This window comes from Stomoxys calcitrans, chromosome 3, assembly GCF_963082655.1.
Source record: "Stomoxys calcitrans chromosome 3, idStoCalc2.1, whole genome shotgun sequence".
NCBI lineage: Eukaryota > Metazoa > Arthropoda > Insecta > Diptera > Muscidae > Stomoxys > Stomoxys calcitrans.
In genome coordinates, this window is record NC_081554.1 from 57608744 (window position 1) to 57626705 (window position 17962).

Below are 17962 nucleotides of genomic sequence, written 5' to 3' on the forward strand. Positions count from 1 at the left end.
ACTCCAAAAAAATTGCGGCTTCCAGGGGTTCAAGAAGTCAAATCGGGAAGTCGGTTTATATGGGTGCCATATCGAAATCTGAATCCAAACGACGTACATCAAAAGTTAGTATCTGTGCAAAATTTCGAGCGGCTAGCTTTACGCGTTCGACCGCTATCGTGATTTCGACAGATGGACATGGCTAGATCGACTCAGAACGTCGAGACGATCAAGAATACATGGGGTCTTAGACAAATATTTCGAGGTGTTACAAACGGAATGACTAGATTAGTATACTCTATATACCATTTCCTATTGTTGTTTCCACCGTTGAGTGGAAGGGACGCATATTTAATTCGCTTCGTCAGAATATTTTTGCACCTCGTACTAGGTACATGTTTTCTCAATAAATGTACAGCAACTCAGTATAGATTCAATAATATTATCCTCTAAGCAGTTAGAGGTCTGTTTTACAGTGTAAGTTGCAAATATGCCTACATTAAAAACTAACTCTTATGGCAGTCGATGATTGTCCAGAGTGGCAGTTGGGCAAGTGTGTTTTGGAAAACTACAATACAAAAGGAAAATACTCTTAAGAGCACAGTATCAACCCAGAAGACATTTGACAACTACTATTGATGAGTTTGGGTGGTACCAAACGAAATCGTGATCTAGAAAACCAGTCAAATGTTATTACAAGGCAAAAAAAAACATTTTCTGTCCAACGTAAAAAAAGGCCTTTTTGTTTTTCTATTTGTAATAGAAACAGATTACCCTATGGTCTGCAGCCGAACTATATCCGTTTGTATGAATTATTTCAAGAACGAATAATTTTAGCTCAAAATTTAATAAAAACAGATTACCCCGTGGTCCGCAAGGACAATATCCGATTGTATGAAATTTGATTTTCATAAAAATTTTCGTCATCATTTGATTATTGTTGAGTATTTCGATAAATATTTATTTCAGGAAAATTTCGTCGAAATTTGTGTTTCATAGAAAATTCCGTTAAAATTTGATTTTCATAGAAAATTTAGCCGAAATTTCATTTTCATAGAAAATTTTTTTCAAAATTTAATTTTCATACAAAAATTCCTCGAAATTTGATTTTTATAGTAAATTTCGTCAAAGTTTCATTGTCATAGAAAATTTTGTCGAAATATCATTTTCGCATTTTTTGTAGATTTCGTCGAAAATTGATTTTCAAAAAAAATTTCGTTAACATGTGACTTTCATAGAAAATTCGTCGAAATTTGATTTGCGTACAAATATTTCGTCAATATTTAGTTTTCATAGAAAATTCAGTCAAAATTTCATTTTCACAGAAAATTTCCTCAAAATTTAATTTTCGAAGAAAATTTCCTCGATATTTGATTTCTATAGTACATTTCGTCAAAGTTTCATTTTCATAGAAAATTTAGTCGAAATTTTATTTTCCTATATATTGTCAAATTTTTTCATAGATTTAGTCGAAATTTGATTTTCAAAGAAAATTTCTTCAAAATTAAATTTTTTCCAGAAAATTCGTCGAAATTTGATTTTCATAGAAAATTCGTCGAAATTTGATTTGCATACAAAAATTTCGTTAAAATTTGATTTTTACAGAAAAATCGTTGAAATTTAATTTTTATAGAAAATTTTGAAAAAAATTGATTTTTATAAAAAAATGTCGTAGAAATTTGATTATCATAGCCGTACCGCTCCGCAGCGCTTTCTTTAACGCTCATATGCCATTATTTGAGCCCTATATTGCAATGATCGATATAAAAGTCCAGTTTTGGTAGTTTTAAGATGAGGACATTTCGCCCCGAATGTGGATATCGATTCCGTGCCATTGAAGGGAGAGCAAGTCCGCCAATGATGCTAAACGCGTGGGAACAAATCCTGGCGAGAACATAGGAAAAATATTAAGTGGTGGTTAGGTTAGGTAAGGCAGTCTTGGATAGACTCCCTTAGACAATTCTAAGTCCATTGTGATACCACAGTAGCGACAGATCAAGGACTGTGGTGGGAATCTGGCAGTCCGAGCACGCTTCCAACTCGGCTAAAGGGGCGCCACTGTTTAACCACTTCTCGTGTTGGCGACATTTGTGAGGTCCCGGAGCGACACCTCTATGGGGGTAGTTTTTACATGACTTCTATTCATGGCATAGAATAGAAGTCATGTAAAAACTTTACCCCCATAGAGATGTCGCTGTGGGACGCCGTTAGGACTCGTAAGGACTATATAAAAGAGGCCCTCTATCAGTGAGCTTTAACTTGAATCGGACAGCACTCATTGATATATGAGAAATTTGCCCTTTTCTTTAGTGAAATGTTTGTGGGCAAACTGTTGCTCTACTCCATTTTATGGTAGTGGGTATATATGACCGGTTTGAGGTGTATTTTGGGGATGAGGTCGCCACCCAGACACTTGGCCAATAAAGTAAATATAAGCTTCGTGCTATACTCTTTACATGAGCCCCATACTTTTTACTGAGCCCCATATTAGCATAGTCGGTATATAAGCCATGTTTCGTTTGAGCCCTATATTGTAGTGATTGGTCTATATATCCATTTGACGGGAAGTGCTTTTTGAGGGTGGGATGGTACCTCAAACATTTCGCTCAAATTTAGATGTCAAATTCGTGCTCTACTCCAAATACCTTTCATTTAAGCCAAAAATTGCCTTAGTCGATAAATATGTACGGTTTGGAGGGCGTTTTGGGGTAGAAGGTATCAAATTTGTTCTTTACTCCCAAAAACCTTTCACTCGAGCCCCATATTTATATGTTCGGGAAAAAGTTCAATTTAGAGGGTGCTTACCCACAAACACTTGGCCCCAAAACTATATTCCTTTTCTACTCTCAAATACCTTTCATAACCTACAATAACCTATTTGAGTTGTTTTAAGGAATTTTAGAGCCACCTAGATACTTTAACACAAATTTTAATGTAACTATGCTAATTTAGGTTAGATTAGGTTGAAAATCGGGTGCAATATTAATCCGCCCTATGCCACTATGGCCATATACCAAAGCCAATAATCGGCTTGTTGTGCGCTCTAAATACAAAAAAGGTAACTTCGAATAGGAAAATCTAAGTTAGGAATTCCGAGCTACTTACAAAATCCTTAATTGTTTTCCATGTCACTCCCATAATTTACTCCCAAATTGTTTTCATTTGAGTCGCATATGAACCCCTATATTTCGTATTGATATTGTACGCCAGATTCGTAATCTACTCCCGAATACCTTTCATTTGAGCCCTGTATTGACATGAACTTTCAATTTGTCTGTTTGGAGGATTTTTGGGCTTAGGGCGCCTTCCTGGGTACTTGGAACCAATTTTTTATACCATATTCCTATTCCACTCTTCAATACCTTTAATTTGATACACATGTTGTCCGGATTGGTCCACTTTTGATTTTGGGTGGGGTTTTTGGGATAAGGGGGAGGGTCCGCCCACCTTCCGATATCAAAACCTTATATAGCCTATGTTTCCTTGCAGAGCAACCTACATAATCTGTGAAAATTTCACGATAATCGGTTCAGACGTTTTTGAGTCTATACGAAACAAACCGATTCATATATAAGATTTTCTCGAAACTTTTTTATACCCTCCACCATAAGGGTATAGTAATTTTGCCATTCCGTTTGTAACACCGCGCAATATTCGTCTAAGACCCCATAAAGTATATATATTCTTGATCGTCATGACATTTTAGGTCGATCTAGCCATGTCCGTCCGTCCGTCTGTCTGTAGAATACACGCTAAATTTTTGTAGGAATAAAACTAGGCGCTTGAAATTTTGCACAAATACTTCTTATTAGTTTAGGTCGGGTAGGATTGTAAATGGGCCAAATCGGTCCATGTTTTAATATAGCTGCCATATTAACCGATTTTAGGTCTTGATTTCTTGAGCTTCTAGAGGGCGCAATTCTTATCCTTTTTGGCTGAAATTAAGCATGAAACGTTTTGTTCTGACTTCCAACAACTGGGCGAAGTATAGTCTAAATCAGTTTGTAACCTGATATAGCTGCCATATAAACCGACCCCCAATTAAAATTCTTGAGCTTCTCGAGGACGAAATTCTTATCCGATTCTTGTAGCTTGTTTTGGTATGACTTACAACAACTGTGCCAAATATGATCTAAATCTGTCCATAACCTGATATAGCCGCCATATAAACCGATCTCCCGATTAGACTTCTTGAGCTTCTAGAGGACACAATTCTTATCCGATTTGGCTGAAATTTTGAACATATCGTTTTGGAATGACTTCCAACAACTGTGGCGAGTATGATCTAAATCGGTTCATAGCCTGATATAGCTGTCCCAAATTGACTTTCTGAGCCTCTTGGGAGCTCAGTTATTATTCAATTTGCCTCAAATTTTCGAGATGATGTTTTCCTATAACTTGTACGGCATGACAAGTACGGTTCATATCGGTCAATAACTTCATATAGCTCATATATATTAGCACGCTTTTACTCGTTTTTTTGTTTATTTGTTAACAGTTGCTCTGGCTTGAGGTCATATGTGAAACAATTTTAATTCGTTTTATTAACTTTTCATAGAAACATTTTTTCGGATTTAACTTTGATTTATTCCTTCCAGTGGATGGCCCCTGAATCCTTAGCCGATAATGTGTATACATCAAAATCAGATGTATGGGCCTTCGGTGTTCTTTGTTGGGAGTTAATTACTTTGGGCGCTTCTCCATATCCCGGCATACCAGTACAAAATCTTTATCATTTACTCAAAGGTGGATATCGCATGGAGAAACCTGAAAACTGCTCGGATGAAATGTAAGATATTTAGATGGGACAACTCAGGAAGCTCAATTACCTCATCAATTGTCATTTCAGATATTCCATAGTAAAAACATGTTGGATGGATGACCCCAATGCTAGACCATCTTTTAAATGCTTGGCCTCGGAATTTGAAAAACTAGTGGGAAATAATATAAAATTTTTGGAAATGGAAACAAAATCCTTTTCAAATCCCACCTATTGTCGGGAAGACGAAACTATCACCACGGAGGAAGACACTGCCGCTGGTAAAGACGAAAATATTACAGAGGATGCCGAAAATGATTTAGAGGAGCTGGATGCCATAGATCACTTATGGAAACCACCGAAAATATTATATGACATACAAGACTGTTCCAGTCGTGACACTTTCTCATTTTCCAGTAGTTTTCTGCCGCCCCCAGGTTATGACTTGCCAAGACCCTTACACGATCCCAGAACAGCCACACTGGGCTCGCGTTATGAAAATGACCTTAGGTTTCCCATGAGTTTACGCAAATCATCATTGGGAACGCCGTCGCGAGAAGTATATTCGTTGCCCGTGAAAAGGGGACGTTCGTATATGGATATGGCCACCAGGGCAAATATGGCCGAGAATTGTGACAAGGTTGAGATATCGAAGACTATATCCTTTAAATTTTCAAGTATACTCAACATGAATGAACAAAATGAAAGTACGGCCTAAGTATGATGGTCGTTTTAGATCGATAGACTGATTTTAGATGCATTTTTTTTTTTATTTAAGTATAAAAATAAATTTTGTTTATTGTTATAATTTTTTTTTTTTGAATAAAAATCATGTTTTTGCATTTCCTTTTTAAGCTACCTAGAAAAACAACAACAAATAACAGAACTTAAATCAAAGCATGATCTGGTGAACATGTGAACGTTGCACTATGATTTAAAATGCCCTTTTAAGTGAGTTTATGATTTAAGCAAATATTTATTGACAAAAAAAAACTGTAATGGATCCAGAATAGCGGAGTTGATAACATATTCGACTATCAATGGAAATAATAATCTGTAATCGTGAGTTCTCGTCTGCAACCATAAACCAAATGGTCTGAGCTACTTTACTTACAAGACCCTTAATATAATATTAAAATAACATAAAATTGTATTGTAATTCATTAATTAAATAAATAATAAACATTTATACATTAAACTTAACATACAATACTATCCTATTATTAATACAGATGCACAGAAATATGTGCAACATGGAAGTAGTGTAATTGTCGCAGAAAAAAAAGTCTGTCATTACACGAAAACACATGCATTGGGAAAAAGTACAGCTATTAGACAGGGTTGTCGAGCGAAGTTAATGTGGTAATTGTATCATAGAGTCGTTTTCGCAATTAATACGATTCAAATACAACACATCAATGCACGGCCCTTGAAGCCATCGCTCCTAATATGGTTGAAAAGTCTTCTGACCAAAGACGAAACCCGTTCCATAGTGGTTGGTGTGTGTTGCTATCTCTGGCTTTCCTTTTCCATTTGCAAAGAAAATCTCCGATCATTGAGCTCGTCTCGAAAGAGAAACAAACAAAATTAATAGCTTCTTATACGATATGGCAGTGAAGGCCACATGACTGACGTCAATAAAGTTGGTTTACCCGGAGCCTTTCGAGCGACGAAATCCTGGGGAAATTCGGACTGTGAGAAAACGAGGCTATTACTGGAAGAAAGTAAGTAGGAGGTCAGGATAGCTTTCGGTATCATAACAGGACACAAAAGACTACGAGCACACTTATGTAAAATCGGTGCGGCAAGTGATAGCATTTGTAGGGCATGTGGGGAAGATGATGAGACGTTGCACAGTGGGATAATATCGAAATAAAATAAAAAAAAATATGCCGTGTGAGAACGAGTAAAGAAATCTCTTGAAAATTCATAAAAAAAAAGCCGATTTCCAAGCCATCTTTGCCCGAAACGGGCATTTTGGGTGCCCGGGTAAAAAATTGATATGGTCAGATCCAAATATATCTTGGATAAGATATACTTGGAGCTTATTAGATCCAATATGATCTGCCATATCCAATTATATATAATTATATCTGATGCCATATATAAGTATATCCCGCTGAACCGATTTTCATGAAATTTTCACAGATGTCATAGTTTGAGCCCCCGGTGAAAAAAGGGTACTACATTTTTTGATATCCGAAGGGGGGGCGGACCCTCCCCTAACCACAATTTTTAAAAACGCCCCATCTCGGAGATGTTTGCACCGGTTTAAGCGAAATTTTCTATACCACCTCATGGAACCCCATAAACACGAAATTGGTATAAAATGTTGGGATCAACTAACCTGGGGGACGACCCATCTCAAAACCCAACCGAACGCAAATTTTTACTGACTGGGGCAATATGGGTATCAAATGAAAGGTATTTAAGAGTAGAGTACGAACTTGGTACACAAATTTCAATCTAAGTGTTCGGGAGTCTCCCACCCCCACAAAAACATCCAAACATGACACTTTCACTGCTTTGGACAATATGGGTATCAAATTAAAAGGTATTTAAAAGTAGTGTACAAATCTGACATACAAATTTAATCCTTGGTATCTGAGGTGCCTTCCCAACACCAAAACCCTCTGCAGGGCATATTTACCAATTGGGGCAATATGGATATTAAACGAAGGCTATTTAAAAGTAGAGTAAAAATCTGACATAATAAAACATTCCTCGGTGCCTGAGGGTCCTTCCCATCCTCCAAAACACCTCAACAGGACATATTTAACGATTGTGGCAATGAGGACATCAAATGAAAGCTATTTAAAGGTATAGTAAGAATCTGACATAAAAATTTATTCCTCGGTAACTGAGGAAACCCCTCCGCAGGGCATATTTACTGCCCTCGGTATCTAGAGGCTCAAGAAGTCAAGACCCCAGATCGGTTTATATAACAAAACACCACATGTCAAATCGGATAAGAATTGCGTCCTCTAGTGGCTCAAGAAATCAAGATCCCAGATCGATTTATGTGGCAGCTATATCAAAACATGGACAGACGGACGGACGGGCATCTAGCCATGTCGACTTATCGACTTAAAATGTCATGACGATCTAGAATATATATACTTTATGGGGTCTTAGACGAATATTTCGAGAAGTTACAAACAGAATGACGAAATTAGTATACCCCCATAAATCTGCACGAGTTTTTTTACAAAAATCCCCAAAATATCTGTTTCGGGCAAGGTGGCTTCCAAATTGGCATTTTTTAGTAAATTTGCTGTGGAGGCTACATATTGTTAGATGCAAAAAATTTTTTGCATTGGCTAAGGGGATATATGGAGTAAAAAAACATGTACCCAATTGGGGGATCTGGGAATTTTTGAACTGAAGGGATTTTGAAGTACATGTAGCTCCCGTTTGCTTAATTTTGGCTTACAAAGCATCTACAATATATCCTCTTCACAAACAAATAAAAGAAAAAACTAAGGTATTTAAACAATTTTTTTCATTAAACAATTTTAATCAATGAAAATACTTTTTTGACCAAAAAATTCAAAAAATACACTTTTTTCACATTTTTTGACATCCAAACTGTATAACTTTTAACTGAATAATCATCCGAGTAAAAACAGTTGATATGGTCAGATCCAATTATATCTGGCATCAGAAAAAATGGTTATAAAGGGTAATTTTTTAGCTATTATCTTTATGGCAACACTGTTTTGGTTTAAATAGCTCACGCACGTTTCGTGTTTCGTTTCACTGTCAAGCATCTTCAGGTTTGTCTATTATTTAACCATGAATCGTCTTACAACACACAGCGCTTGCAAATTATTGAATTTTATTCTCAAAATGCGTGCTCTGTTCAGAAAAAGTTCATCGCGCGCTACTTTCATTTCAAGGACGAAGCTCATTTTTGACTCAATGAGTACGTTAATAATAATTTTAGAGAGCATATCAGCCAGAAGCATTGCAAGAGCTACCAATGCATTCAGAAAAAGTCACAGTTTGGTGCGGTTTATGGGCTGGTGGCATCATTGGACGGTACTTCTTCAAAGATGAGGCGTAACGTAAATGTGAATGGTGAGCGCTAGCCTGAGATATATCCAACTTTTTTTGCCCAAAATGTAGGAGCTTGACTTGCATGACATGTGGTTTCAACAAGACGACAGCACGCGTAACAATGGACTTATTGAGAGGCGAGTTCAGTGAACATGTTATTTCACGTTCGGGAGCGGTCAATTGGCCGCCTAGATGCGATTTAAGGCCTTTAGACAATTATTTTGTGAGGCTATGTTAAAGCTTATGTCTATACAGACAAGCCCGATTCAATTGACGCATTGGAAGACAACATTGAAGCATTTATTCGGGAGAATGCCATAATTGGACTAAGCGGATGGACCATTTGAGGCGCAGTCACGGTCAACATTTGAATGAAATAATCTTCAAACATTAAATTATATGGACTGTTCTATCGATTCAAATAAAGATTTCATGCATTCTTCTGAATTTTAAAATCACCCTTCTTAGAAAATCACCCTTTATTTAAAAAAAATAACGTTTGTAGCGCTCTTATTGAAAAACCCTGTACAAAATTCATTGGGCAAAAGTCCCTCGTATATACTTCCGGGTCGTTTGATGTGTCGAATCCAAAAGTCGGGATTTTCCATATGTTTTGTCAAATAGTCGGGAGTCGAGATAGCCAGCGAAAGTCGGGATAGCCAGAGAAAGTCGGGATAATCCCGACCATCCGGCAAGCCTAACTTCCCAGCCTGACCCACTTGTCACAGACCCAGATCCCTCTGGACGCACCCACCTTAGTCGCAGAGTTTCTGGATCTGAATATTCAACAGAATCAAGCAGACGAAAGATAGAACACAACACATTGCTACAAGAACAACAACGTTCCGGGATTAATCCAGGATCATTCCTTACCAAGGACTGCGTTACACCCCCAAATCAGCTGCTACAACAACGACATCTGTTTCAATTGTTGTTAAAATTACTTAATATGGAATAAAAACTCATCCAAAATCTTGTCGAACGCCTTTTATGACGGATAATTATAGTGTATGGGCTTTCAATCATGATATATGTACTCTATATTAGGCTTTTACTTACCTTAATAATAACTTCTCGGAAAACGTTAGCTTATAATAAATGTGAGCGGTAATCCGAATTGCACTGAATTAAATTGAATTGACTGAATAGATATTTGCGCTAATAAACAAACAAACTTGATTGAAGAATGTCTATCTTTTATCTTTTGCTATTACTTTAGAATTTGCTTTGGTATATTACACTTTCCAATTGTCCAATTGCCAAAGTACCCTCCTTGTTATTATTGTTTATTTTGCATACCTTTAGAATATGGAAAAATGTATGTAAAATATTAAAATGTAAAATATTCAAATAAGAAGATATTTCAAAATTTAATTTTTTTATTTAAGCATTGAATATAATTTTATGCAACTGAAAAAATAATATTTTTTAGCAACTACCATTGAAAAGGGGAAAACATTTGTAACGAGATGTAACGAAATATCGATTCAATAAAAATGTTATTATTAATTCTTTGACAACATTTTCAAACTTTGTTACGAATTGAGTAAATCGTTCCTGCTTATTGTGTGTTTTTAGACAACGACGCGCTGTATTGCATCGTGAGGTTTCCGCAACCTTAAGACAGGTGCGGAATTTGAGCATTTATTTGTTTTACTTAGAAATCTGAAGCTAATCCAGTTGTGTTGATTATAAGAAGGAAAATATATGTATAAAAGTGCGGATTAATGAAGTGATGGTTGTAACGTATCCAAAGCACCCTGCCCAGAAAATTGAGTGGCCAAAACTCCCTGATCTTGAGTCGATGGAAATTTGACCCTAAATTTCGCAGAGTCGGCTTTGAGATCTGTCAGGGGTTGCAGCCCCAGTCATATCACTGCCAATGCCTTTGATGTCGAGCAGTAGTTCAACATTAGGACCACTTGTTTTAACTGCCAATTTTAATTATCCTCAACAATTTATAAGATTTTCTCTTTAGCGCCTGCTTAAAAAATCATTGAATGCGTTTTTCCCCAACAGATTATTTTTTTTTGTTTTAAATCTTATTTAAAATTTTTTTAAAAAGTCTTACAACTAAAATTTTAATAAAAACTAAGTCATTATTGCTATTTCTAACTGAACAACGAATCTCAATAAAATGTTGTGTTAAAATTACCTAATCGTCGGGAACAGCCAAATTTAAATTTGCCTTGCCAGAAACACTGCCAATGAACATCTCTTCGTCGCCACGCAAGGAGAGTACTTCGGGTCCAGTTCCCACCTTACGTTCGCGTATCATGGCACATCTTTCCCATCTAGAGCTCTGACAGTTGGAGCAGCAAGTTTTTGGTAGCCTAAATACGGAAGCCGTGCGATTGCCACAGTCTTTGCATTGGAAGAAACGTTTTTCGGCATCGACTACTTTGAGGGGATGTCGTTCCTGTTTACAACGATCGGCCGCTGAGAAGGCGGTATATTTGCATAATTTACATATAACCGCTTTGCAAGGCATTTTATAGGTTTGCAACATTTTCTCTTCCAAAGCCTCTTTTTTCTCCAGCTTGCTAAAGTATTTCTCCTGTTCCTCACGTTCACGCATGTCAATTAAGTTGGTGTGCGATGATGTGGCATCCATAATGCGTTGTATACGACTTTTACGCTCTTGCTCCTTTAGCTCCTCGTCTACTTTTTGTTTTTTTGCCTCTTGACTCATAAATTGCTCGTTGAGATCATCGATGGCCCTTCGTTTGCCGTCCTTGGTGCCACGTGTGGAATTGGGATCGGCTTTCTTTATGGGTTTATTTTTCAGTATGTCCAAAGCCTTTTGTTTTGCCATGGACGCCCGTCGCTCCCCGATATTAACCTCAAGAGAAAAATTTTCCCTAGAAAGAGATGGCGATTTGGCGCTAAAGGAAAACTCTCGATTTTTAAATTTTTCTGGTACAGCGGTGAATGATGTGGAAAATGAACTAGATGCAGCAGATGGTGTTGAGGGTGTTAAGGGCGTGCTTGGTGATTTTTTCTGACTACTCAATGACTCATTGGCCTTACTTGTTTGTGGTGTATTCGGTGTAGAGCTAGAGGGTGATCCACTCCTTGCTGATTCCGCCTGCAGAATCTGTAGCCGTTCTATATCTTTTAGCCGCTGTTTTCTTGAAGCTTCAACATTGCCAGCTATTTTTGAAACGGGACCTTCACGTGCAGCATAGGGAATAGTTGTTACATCACTCTTTGCTTTGGATGTATGATTGACGGAACCGGCAAAGGGCGATATGGCATATTCAGATAAACTACTTATTCTCTGGCTATCTTTGGAAGTCAACTTAGCGCTTTTGCGAGCCGGAACAGCAGTAAATGATTGACCACCATAGAAAACTTCCGACTTACCCAACACTTTGTCACGCAAATCTTGTAGTCCACGACCAGCATTGGCCGATTGCAATTCTGAGCGTTTGGACATTTTTGAGAATTCCTGCTTCATATGAAAAACACAAGTATCGCATTCGCTTAAGTTGACCAGAGCATTGCAAACTTCACCGTTACGTTTAACTGCCTTACATGCCCCCAAGTCTTTGGACTGGCCCAGTATCATCACTTTAGCCGCAGTATCTATTGACAAGCAAGCAACATCTTTGCTATCTGCACGCTTTTCAAAAATGGTGGGATTAAGTACAGCAACACAGGTTCCTTGAGCTGTTTTCCAAAGCTCCTTGTATGCTCCTCCGAAAAGAAATAATGACACAGTCTTCATTTCACCCTTTAAATCTGACAACTGCCATATACAAAATGGTTTGTTCTTCTTTGTCATTTGAGTGTTGCCCTTGCGAGTGAGTACTGCACCTATTACCCAATCTTTGGTTAGATCGCCCCTTTGCACATGAAAGGCAATGGCTGAGAAAGCCACAGGTTGTCGCCCAGCCATTCTTTCTTTCAAAAGGGTACTTGATACCAATGGCTTTATTATACGCAGACCAAATATAGGGTCCATGTACACGGAACTTTGGGTACTGTTTGAAGGAGTTGGGTGAGTATCCGCTAAAGTTTCTGGGTGTTTAACGGTTGCCTTAAAAGAATTTGTTATAAGCGTTTGTCTTTTTATGGGATTGTGAGGATTTTTTATATGCATATCAAAGTTTCCATTTCTCTTTTCCTCCGCCTCGTTTTGCTTTATGGCTGCATTGACTTCTTTCTCAATTCTCGACTCTTTAGCAGCATCATTCTGTTGCTTCAATTTTTTGTTAACATCCGATCCATACTCATTGTATTTTCTCTCCAGAAAATTTCGTATTTCTTCATCATCCGAAGAGTCTACATCTTCCATGCGACTCTCCACCTCTTTGGCCGCTTTAGAGGCCAACTGTGTATCCACTTCATAACTGAAGGCATCTGCAAACGTGCTGTCCTCACGTAGACGTGGCACACTGGGCTTACTTTTCTCCTCGTCAATTTTTTGTTCTTCTGATGTAGGTTTCCGGCCTTGTTCTTCGGCATCTGCGAGAAGTTTCTCCAGAGCCAATAATTCCGCATCATCGTCAATAGATTCATCATTGTTTTTTTGTTGGGGACTCATTTTTGTTGACTTTTTGATAGAAACACTAGTTTTTTATTCACAAATTCCACAATTTTCTTCGAAATAGGTAAGTAATCATGGAAATGGAAAATTGGCGCTATTTTCTATAGTGATGACAACTGGCTAGTTGTTGTAAATACAAAAGCAGTTATCGATAAATATAATCAATAAAAACAAATACGAAGTTTACACGAGGCCATAGAGTCACAAGGCATGCAACAGGACAATGTTATGTGGAGTTTATGTGATAAATTAATTTTATTCATATTGCTTATTGCTATTGCTATTGCTATTTTGACCAAAATTTTCCACTCATTTTTTACTTTATTTTGGACTCCCCTTTGTTTTTTAAGATCTGTTAAGTAACGATAACACATTACTGTTTAATCAATAGTGGGTTGCTCCCTTGATTTTTAGCGATAACTGATCTTGTTTACGCGGGACGCATACACTTTTAACAGAGGCAAGGAACACTAAGGAACAGAGGCAAACTTCTCACATATCAATGAGTGCAGTCCGATTCAAGTTTAAGCTCAATGGTATGGGGCCTCCTTTTTATAGCCGAGTCCGAACGGCGTGCCGCAGTATATGGATTTGTTATTTTCTTTGATTTTATTTATTTTTTCATACTTTACTTTCTTAACATTGAATTTCGTTTCTTAACCTTATTTGTCACAGAATGTGTTTTTCAATATCTGTCAATTTACGATTACATATTTCTTTGTAAACGGTAATCGATAGACGTCATTCATCGAAAAAAATTAAATGAATGTGAAGAAAACACCTTTGTTTTCACTAATACTATTACAATGACCATACATCAGATGTGCCATGGAAACTCTGCATTAGAATGTTTACAGTTTGAAACCATATGTCGATATTTTGACACAACTAGGCAAACGCATCCCATAAGGGGCTGTGTTTTCTTTTTCACTCCGACCGGTATTTTGTTTTTACGTGTACCGTCCTTGCAGACTCACAAGGAGTTACTATGGCGAAAGGAAGCCTAATATTGGAATTGTTGCTATTGGCATGTTATATAAGCTTGGCTGTGGCTACAATAACACCTGGGAAAAAACAAACAGCACCAAAAGTTAAGACCGGCCCATCCGATTTAAGCGTTTTTGACTTGGACTTGATACAACAAGAACCAACTTCAAAGGAAATATTAATAAACTGTGGTGCCTATTATAAAGATACCACAGTTCGAAATTTCAATGGAACGGTTTTGGGATTTGTTACACCGGTAAGCTTTTTTCCAACAGCATTACATCCCGCAACTAATGGATCTTCAAAATGTAGTGGAATTCACATGGCTACGATGTAGCAAAACTATTCGCCATGAAATTTGATATCATATCTCCAGTATGGTTTCAAATTGTCAAACACGGAGAAGCCTATAAAATTCAAGGAACACATGATATTGATGCACGTTGGATGAAAACGGTACGAGACAAGGGAAAAACTGCAATTGGGACTACATCATGTAAGTCTTTGCCAGCTACAATGACATTCATATAGACATACATATGTATATATGTATCTTTTTTATTTCAGTTTTTCCTAGATTTCTTTTTGAAAACTTTAGGAATGAGGATTTCAACAAATTGTTCACATCGGAAAAGGAAAAAAATAAACTAGTGAATGTTTTAATACAAACCTGCGTGGAGCATGGCTTCAACGGTGTTGTGTTGGAATACTGGTTGCAATTGGCCGGACATGTTAGTGACAAATTTCTACTTAAACTTACCATTGATCTCAGTGAGGCTTTAGCAGCAAGAGATTTAAAAGTTATACTTGTCATTCCGCCATATAGGCAACAAATGGAAAATATTTTTACGAGTTATCATTTTGAGCAATTATATCAGCATGTATATAAGTTTTCTCTTATGACATACGACTTTTCGAGTGTGCAACGACCAGGAGCAAACTCCCCTATGTATTGGATAAAGCAATCCATAGAGCATATAGTACCTTCCAAATCCGAGGAACAAAGAAGTAAGATTTTAATGGGTCTAAATATGTACGGTAATGACTATACACCCGATGGTGGTGGACCCATTGTATCTGGAGATTATTTGTCCTTACTTAAACACTTAAAGAAACGTTTGGTTTTGGATGAAAAAGATGTGGAAAATTTCTTTGAAGTCAAGTAGGTTTTTATTAAAACAAAAAAAAAATTGTCAATGATTTTATCGTTTTATTCTTTTCAGAACGCACACTGGCCGCCATTACGTTTTTTATCCTACCCTATTTTCAATACACGAAAGACTTAAATTAGCTCAGGAACTTGGAGTTGGCATTTCAATATGGGAATTGGGTCAAGGGTTAGACTATTTCTACGACTTATTTTAAGTTTTGCAATATCCAGTCAACTAAGTTGCAATGCAGTTTCAAAGAAAGTAAGTAAGAAAGCTTAGTAAGAACTTTTGGCATACAAATTCCCATGATCCTACTTGAACTCCTCGCTCTAAAGTATAATCAATGTAATAAAATAATAAATTTTATCGAAAGCATTGGTTTTTGGGTTCAGACTGGGACATAGAGTAACCCAAAAACTCATTCGCTTAAAAAATATTAAGTTTTTTTATATAATTTATTATGTATTTATTTTTGATGTAGAAAATAAAATATATTCATATAGGTACTATAACTTCTAACTCTTTTAGTATGCTTCCAACTGCTCCAACGGCAACCATTTTGAACTTTCTAATGCGTCGTATAGATTTCTATCGGAATCTAGACTCTCGCGATTCATTTTCTCCACATCCAGTGTATATTTATGCTCCACTAATGCATAGTTATCTTCTTCCTCTGTGGCTGCTGCAGCTGCTGCACTTTGCTGTTCGTATTGTGCACTGCGTTGTGCACTCCAAGCTTCTGCATGCATTGCCAATGTCTGAGGATTCGAATGGGATTGGGCCATGGTTTGCTGATAGTATGCACTTGTAGGATCCGCAGAACTAGTACCCGAAGCATCGTAGTAGTTTTGCCATGCATTGTAACCTTGCCAATATGTAGAGCTAGGATCATAATACTGTGTGTAGTCTGCACCACTTGAAGTACTGGTGGCTGTTGTTGGGCCGGAGCCACCATAACCGTAGTTACTATTATTAGTTCCCAGAGCAATGCCTAATTCACTTTTTGGTTTTGGTACAGCATTGCAAATTTTTAAAGGTTTTGATCCAAGACCAATATATCCATTCATATCGTACAGGGCAGACTGTTGTTCATCTTCAATGCCAAAACGTACAAAACCATAACCTTTGGAGAACCCAGAACTATCTATGATAACTTTTGCTGTCTTTATTGATGTGTACTTTGATGAAAATGCCTTGTACAATTGATAGTCATCCACATCGGAACTTAGATCTCCTACCCAAACGCTGAATTCCCTTTCGTTTCCAGGCATTTTATAGGAATTACTGGCACTGTTGAGACGAAAACGAACTATGGGATTTGTACCGGGAATTGGTTTTCCATTTAATTTATGCATTGCATCCATGGCCCTTTCGTCCGTGGAAAAATTTACAAAGCAATAGCCAGCTGGTTCACCAGTATATTTGTTACGCATTAGGCGAACCGTAGTTGGATCCTCTCCCATTTTTCGAAAGGCAGCAATTACGAAATTCTCCGTCATATAAGGCTCCAGCTGCAAGAAAATCAATAAAAGCCGGATTCAAGACCCCATAAAAGTTAATCAGACCAAGAACACAATAATCGGAATGCAAAACACATAGGAAATGATCTACTCTTAAATATTTGGTTTTAATACTTACGCTGCCCATCCATAATTGGCAGTGTACAGATGAAGACATGTTTTTTTTTTTTTTTTTTTGTTTGTACCAAACACGAGAAATTAATGTATTTACGGTTTGCCTTGTCGCTTAAACAATGCCGTCTATTTATTTATTTTTTGTTTTTTCAGGTGATGCCACCTAGCGTTTGTCCAGAACTTCTAACAAGCATATGGAATGTTCACACACAAAGACTAATTCTTACATCTGATGTACATTAGCAGTGTTTTGTTGTATTACTACAAAGTGCAGTATAATGAAATATGTATGAAAATGACATCTATCCAGGATAACGAAGTTCTGGATAAATAACCAGAAACGTACTACGAAACAATTTTCAAGTATTTTAAAATTAAAATTAGTATTATAAACTCTGGACCAAATGAACCATTTGCAACAGCCAACGACCTACATCAATAGCTGTGTTTTATTTTAATACTACAATATATAATGCAATGCACCAAAAAATTTATGGAAATGACATCTAACCAGCATTTACTGAATAAAATTAAGCCAAGCGGCCAGCCGACATTCATTTATTTTTTTTTTAATTGGCAGTACTTGGCATTGAGGATGTCAACTTGTTCTCCCTTTACATTCACTCTTTGTTTACTTTTTCTCTTATAGGATTACATTTACAATCGGCAGATTTGACATCCTTAATGAGCTTCATGGGGCCTATACACTTTATGTTTTCACATGTGACTTAACCTTTTATTAGTGAATACTGACATCTATCCAGGACAACGAAGATTTGGATAAACTACCAGTACAGGCTGCTAATATTTTCGTTTTCCACAATTGAAAACACACATTTTT

The 17962-nt window shown here is 37.0% G+C and overlaps 4 protein-coding genes across 6 annotated transcripts in view; 2 read left to right on the plus strand and 2 right to left on the minus strand.

Moving 5' to 3' along the window:
- The window catches only part of LOC106083080 (uncharacterized), a 50294-nt gene extending 44807 nt beyond the window's left edge, over positions 1–5487 (plus strand). Inside the window, exons 9-10 of the mRNA XM_013245918.2 lie at positions 4578–4768; positions 4829–5487. Of these exons, the coding sequence (XP_013101372.2) occupies positions 4578–4768; positions 4829–5456 (819 nt within the window). The 3' untranslated portion in view covers positions 5457–5487. The remainder of the gene's footprint in view (positions 1–4577; positions 4769–4828) is intronic.
- A 4372-nt stretch (positions 5488–9859) lies between these two features.
- LOC106083081 (protein MCM10 homolog) lies at positions 9860–13432 on the minus strand. Of its 2 annotated transcripts, XM_059365913.1 has the most exons (3): positions 10237–13432; positions 10012–10096; positions 9860–9955 (listed from the first exon to the last, which is right to left on the minus strand). In XM_059365913.1, exon 1 carries the CDS (start codon positions 13344–13346, stop codon positions 10953–10955), a length of 2394 nt encoding a protein of 797 aa, XP_059221896.1. In that variant the 5' UTR covers positions 13347–13432; the 3' UTR covers positions 9860–9955; positions 10012–10096; positions 10237–10952. The 2 variants fall into 2 exon arrangements, with proteins under 2 accessions (XP_059221896.1, XP_059221895.1); XM_059365912.1 differs by having other exon boundaries at positions 9860–10096.
- A 788-nt stretch (positions 13433–14220) lies between these two features.
- Positions 14221–17672, plus strand: LOC106083083 (chitinase domain-containing protein 1). 2 transcript variants are annotated; one of them, XM_013245926.2, is made up of 5 exons: positions 14221–14592; positions 14649–14832; positions 14904–15498; positions 15560–15748; positions 17275–17672. In XM_013245926.2, exons 1-4 carry the CDS (start codon positions 14338–14340, stop codon positions 15699–15701), a joined length of 1176 nt encoding a protein of 391 aa, XP_013101380.1. In that variant the 5' UTR covers positions 14221–14337; the 3' UTR covers positions 15702–15748; positions 17275–17672. The 2 variants fall into 2 exon arrangements, with proteins under 2 accessions (XP_013101380.1, XP_013101378.1); XM_013245924.2 differs by lacking the exon at positions 17275–17672 and having other exon boundaries at positions 15560–15999.
- On the minus strand, positions 15924–17277 carry LOC106083084 (tRNA selenocysteine 1-associated protein 1). The gene is made up of 2 exons (XM_013245927.2): positions 17126–17277; positions 15924–16998 (listed from the first exon to the last, which is right to left on the minus strand). Exons 1-2 carry the CDS (start codon positions 17162–17164, stop codon positions 16012–16014), a joined length of 1026 nt encoding a protein of 341 aa, XP_013101381.1. The 5' UTR covers positions 17165–17277; the 3' UTR covers positions 15924–16011.
- Positions 17673–17962: the final 290 nt, after the last annotated feature.

Bases quoted from the DNA above. Each gene is read 5' to 3' on its own strand.
- LOC106083081 (XM_059365913.1), bottom strand. From the start codon at position 13,346: ATGAGTCCCCAACAAAAAAACAATGATGAATCTATTGACGATGATGCG.
- LOC106083083 (XM_013245926.2), top strand. From the start codon at position 14,338: ATGGCGAAAGGAAGCCTAATATTGGAATTGTTGCTATTGGCATGTTAT. The intron at 14,593-14,648 runs GTAAGCTTTTTT...TTCAAAATGTAG, and splicing joins TTTTGGGATTTGTTACACCG to TGGAATTCACATGGCTACGA. The intron at 15,499-15,559 runs GTAGGTTTTTAT...TATTCTTTTCAG, and splicing joins GAAAATTTCTTTGAAGTCAA to AACGCACACTGGCCGCCATT.
- LOC106083084 (XM_013245927.2), bottom strand. From the start codon at position 17,164: ATGTCTTCATCTGTACACTGCCAATTATGGATGGGCAGC. The intron at 16,999-17,125 runs GTAAGTATTAAA...ATTTTCTTGCAG, and splicing joins GCCAATTATGGATGGGCAGC to CTGGAGCCTTATATGACGGA.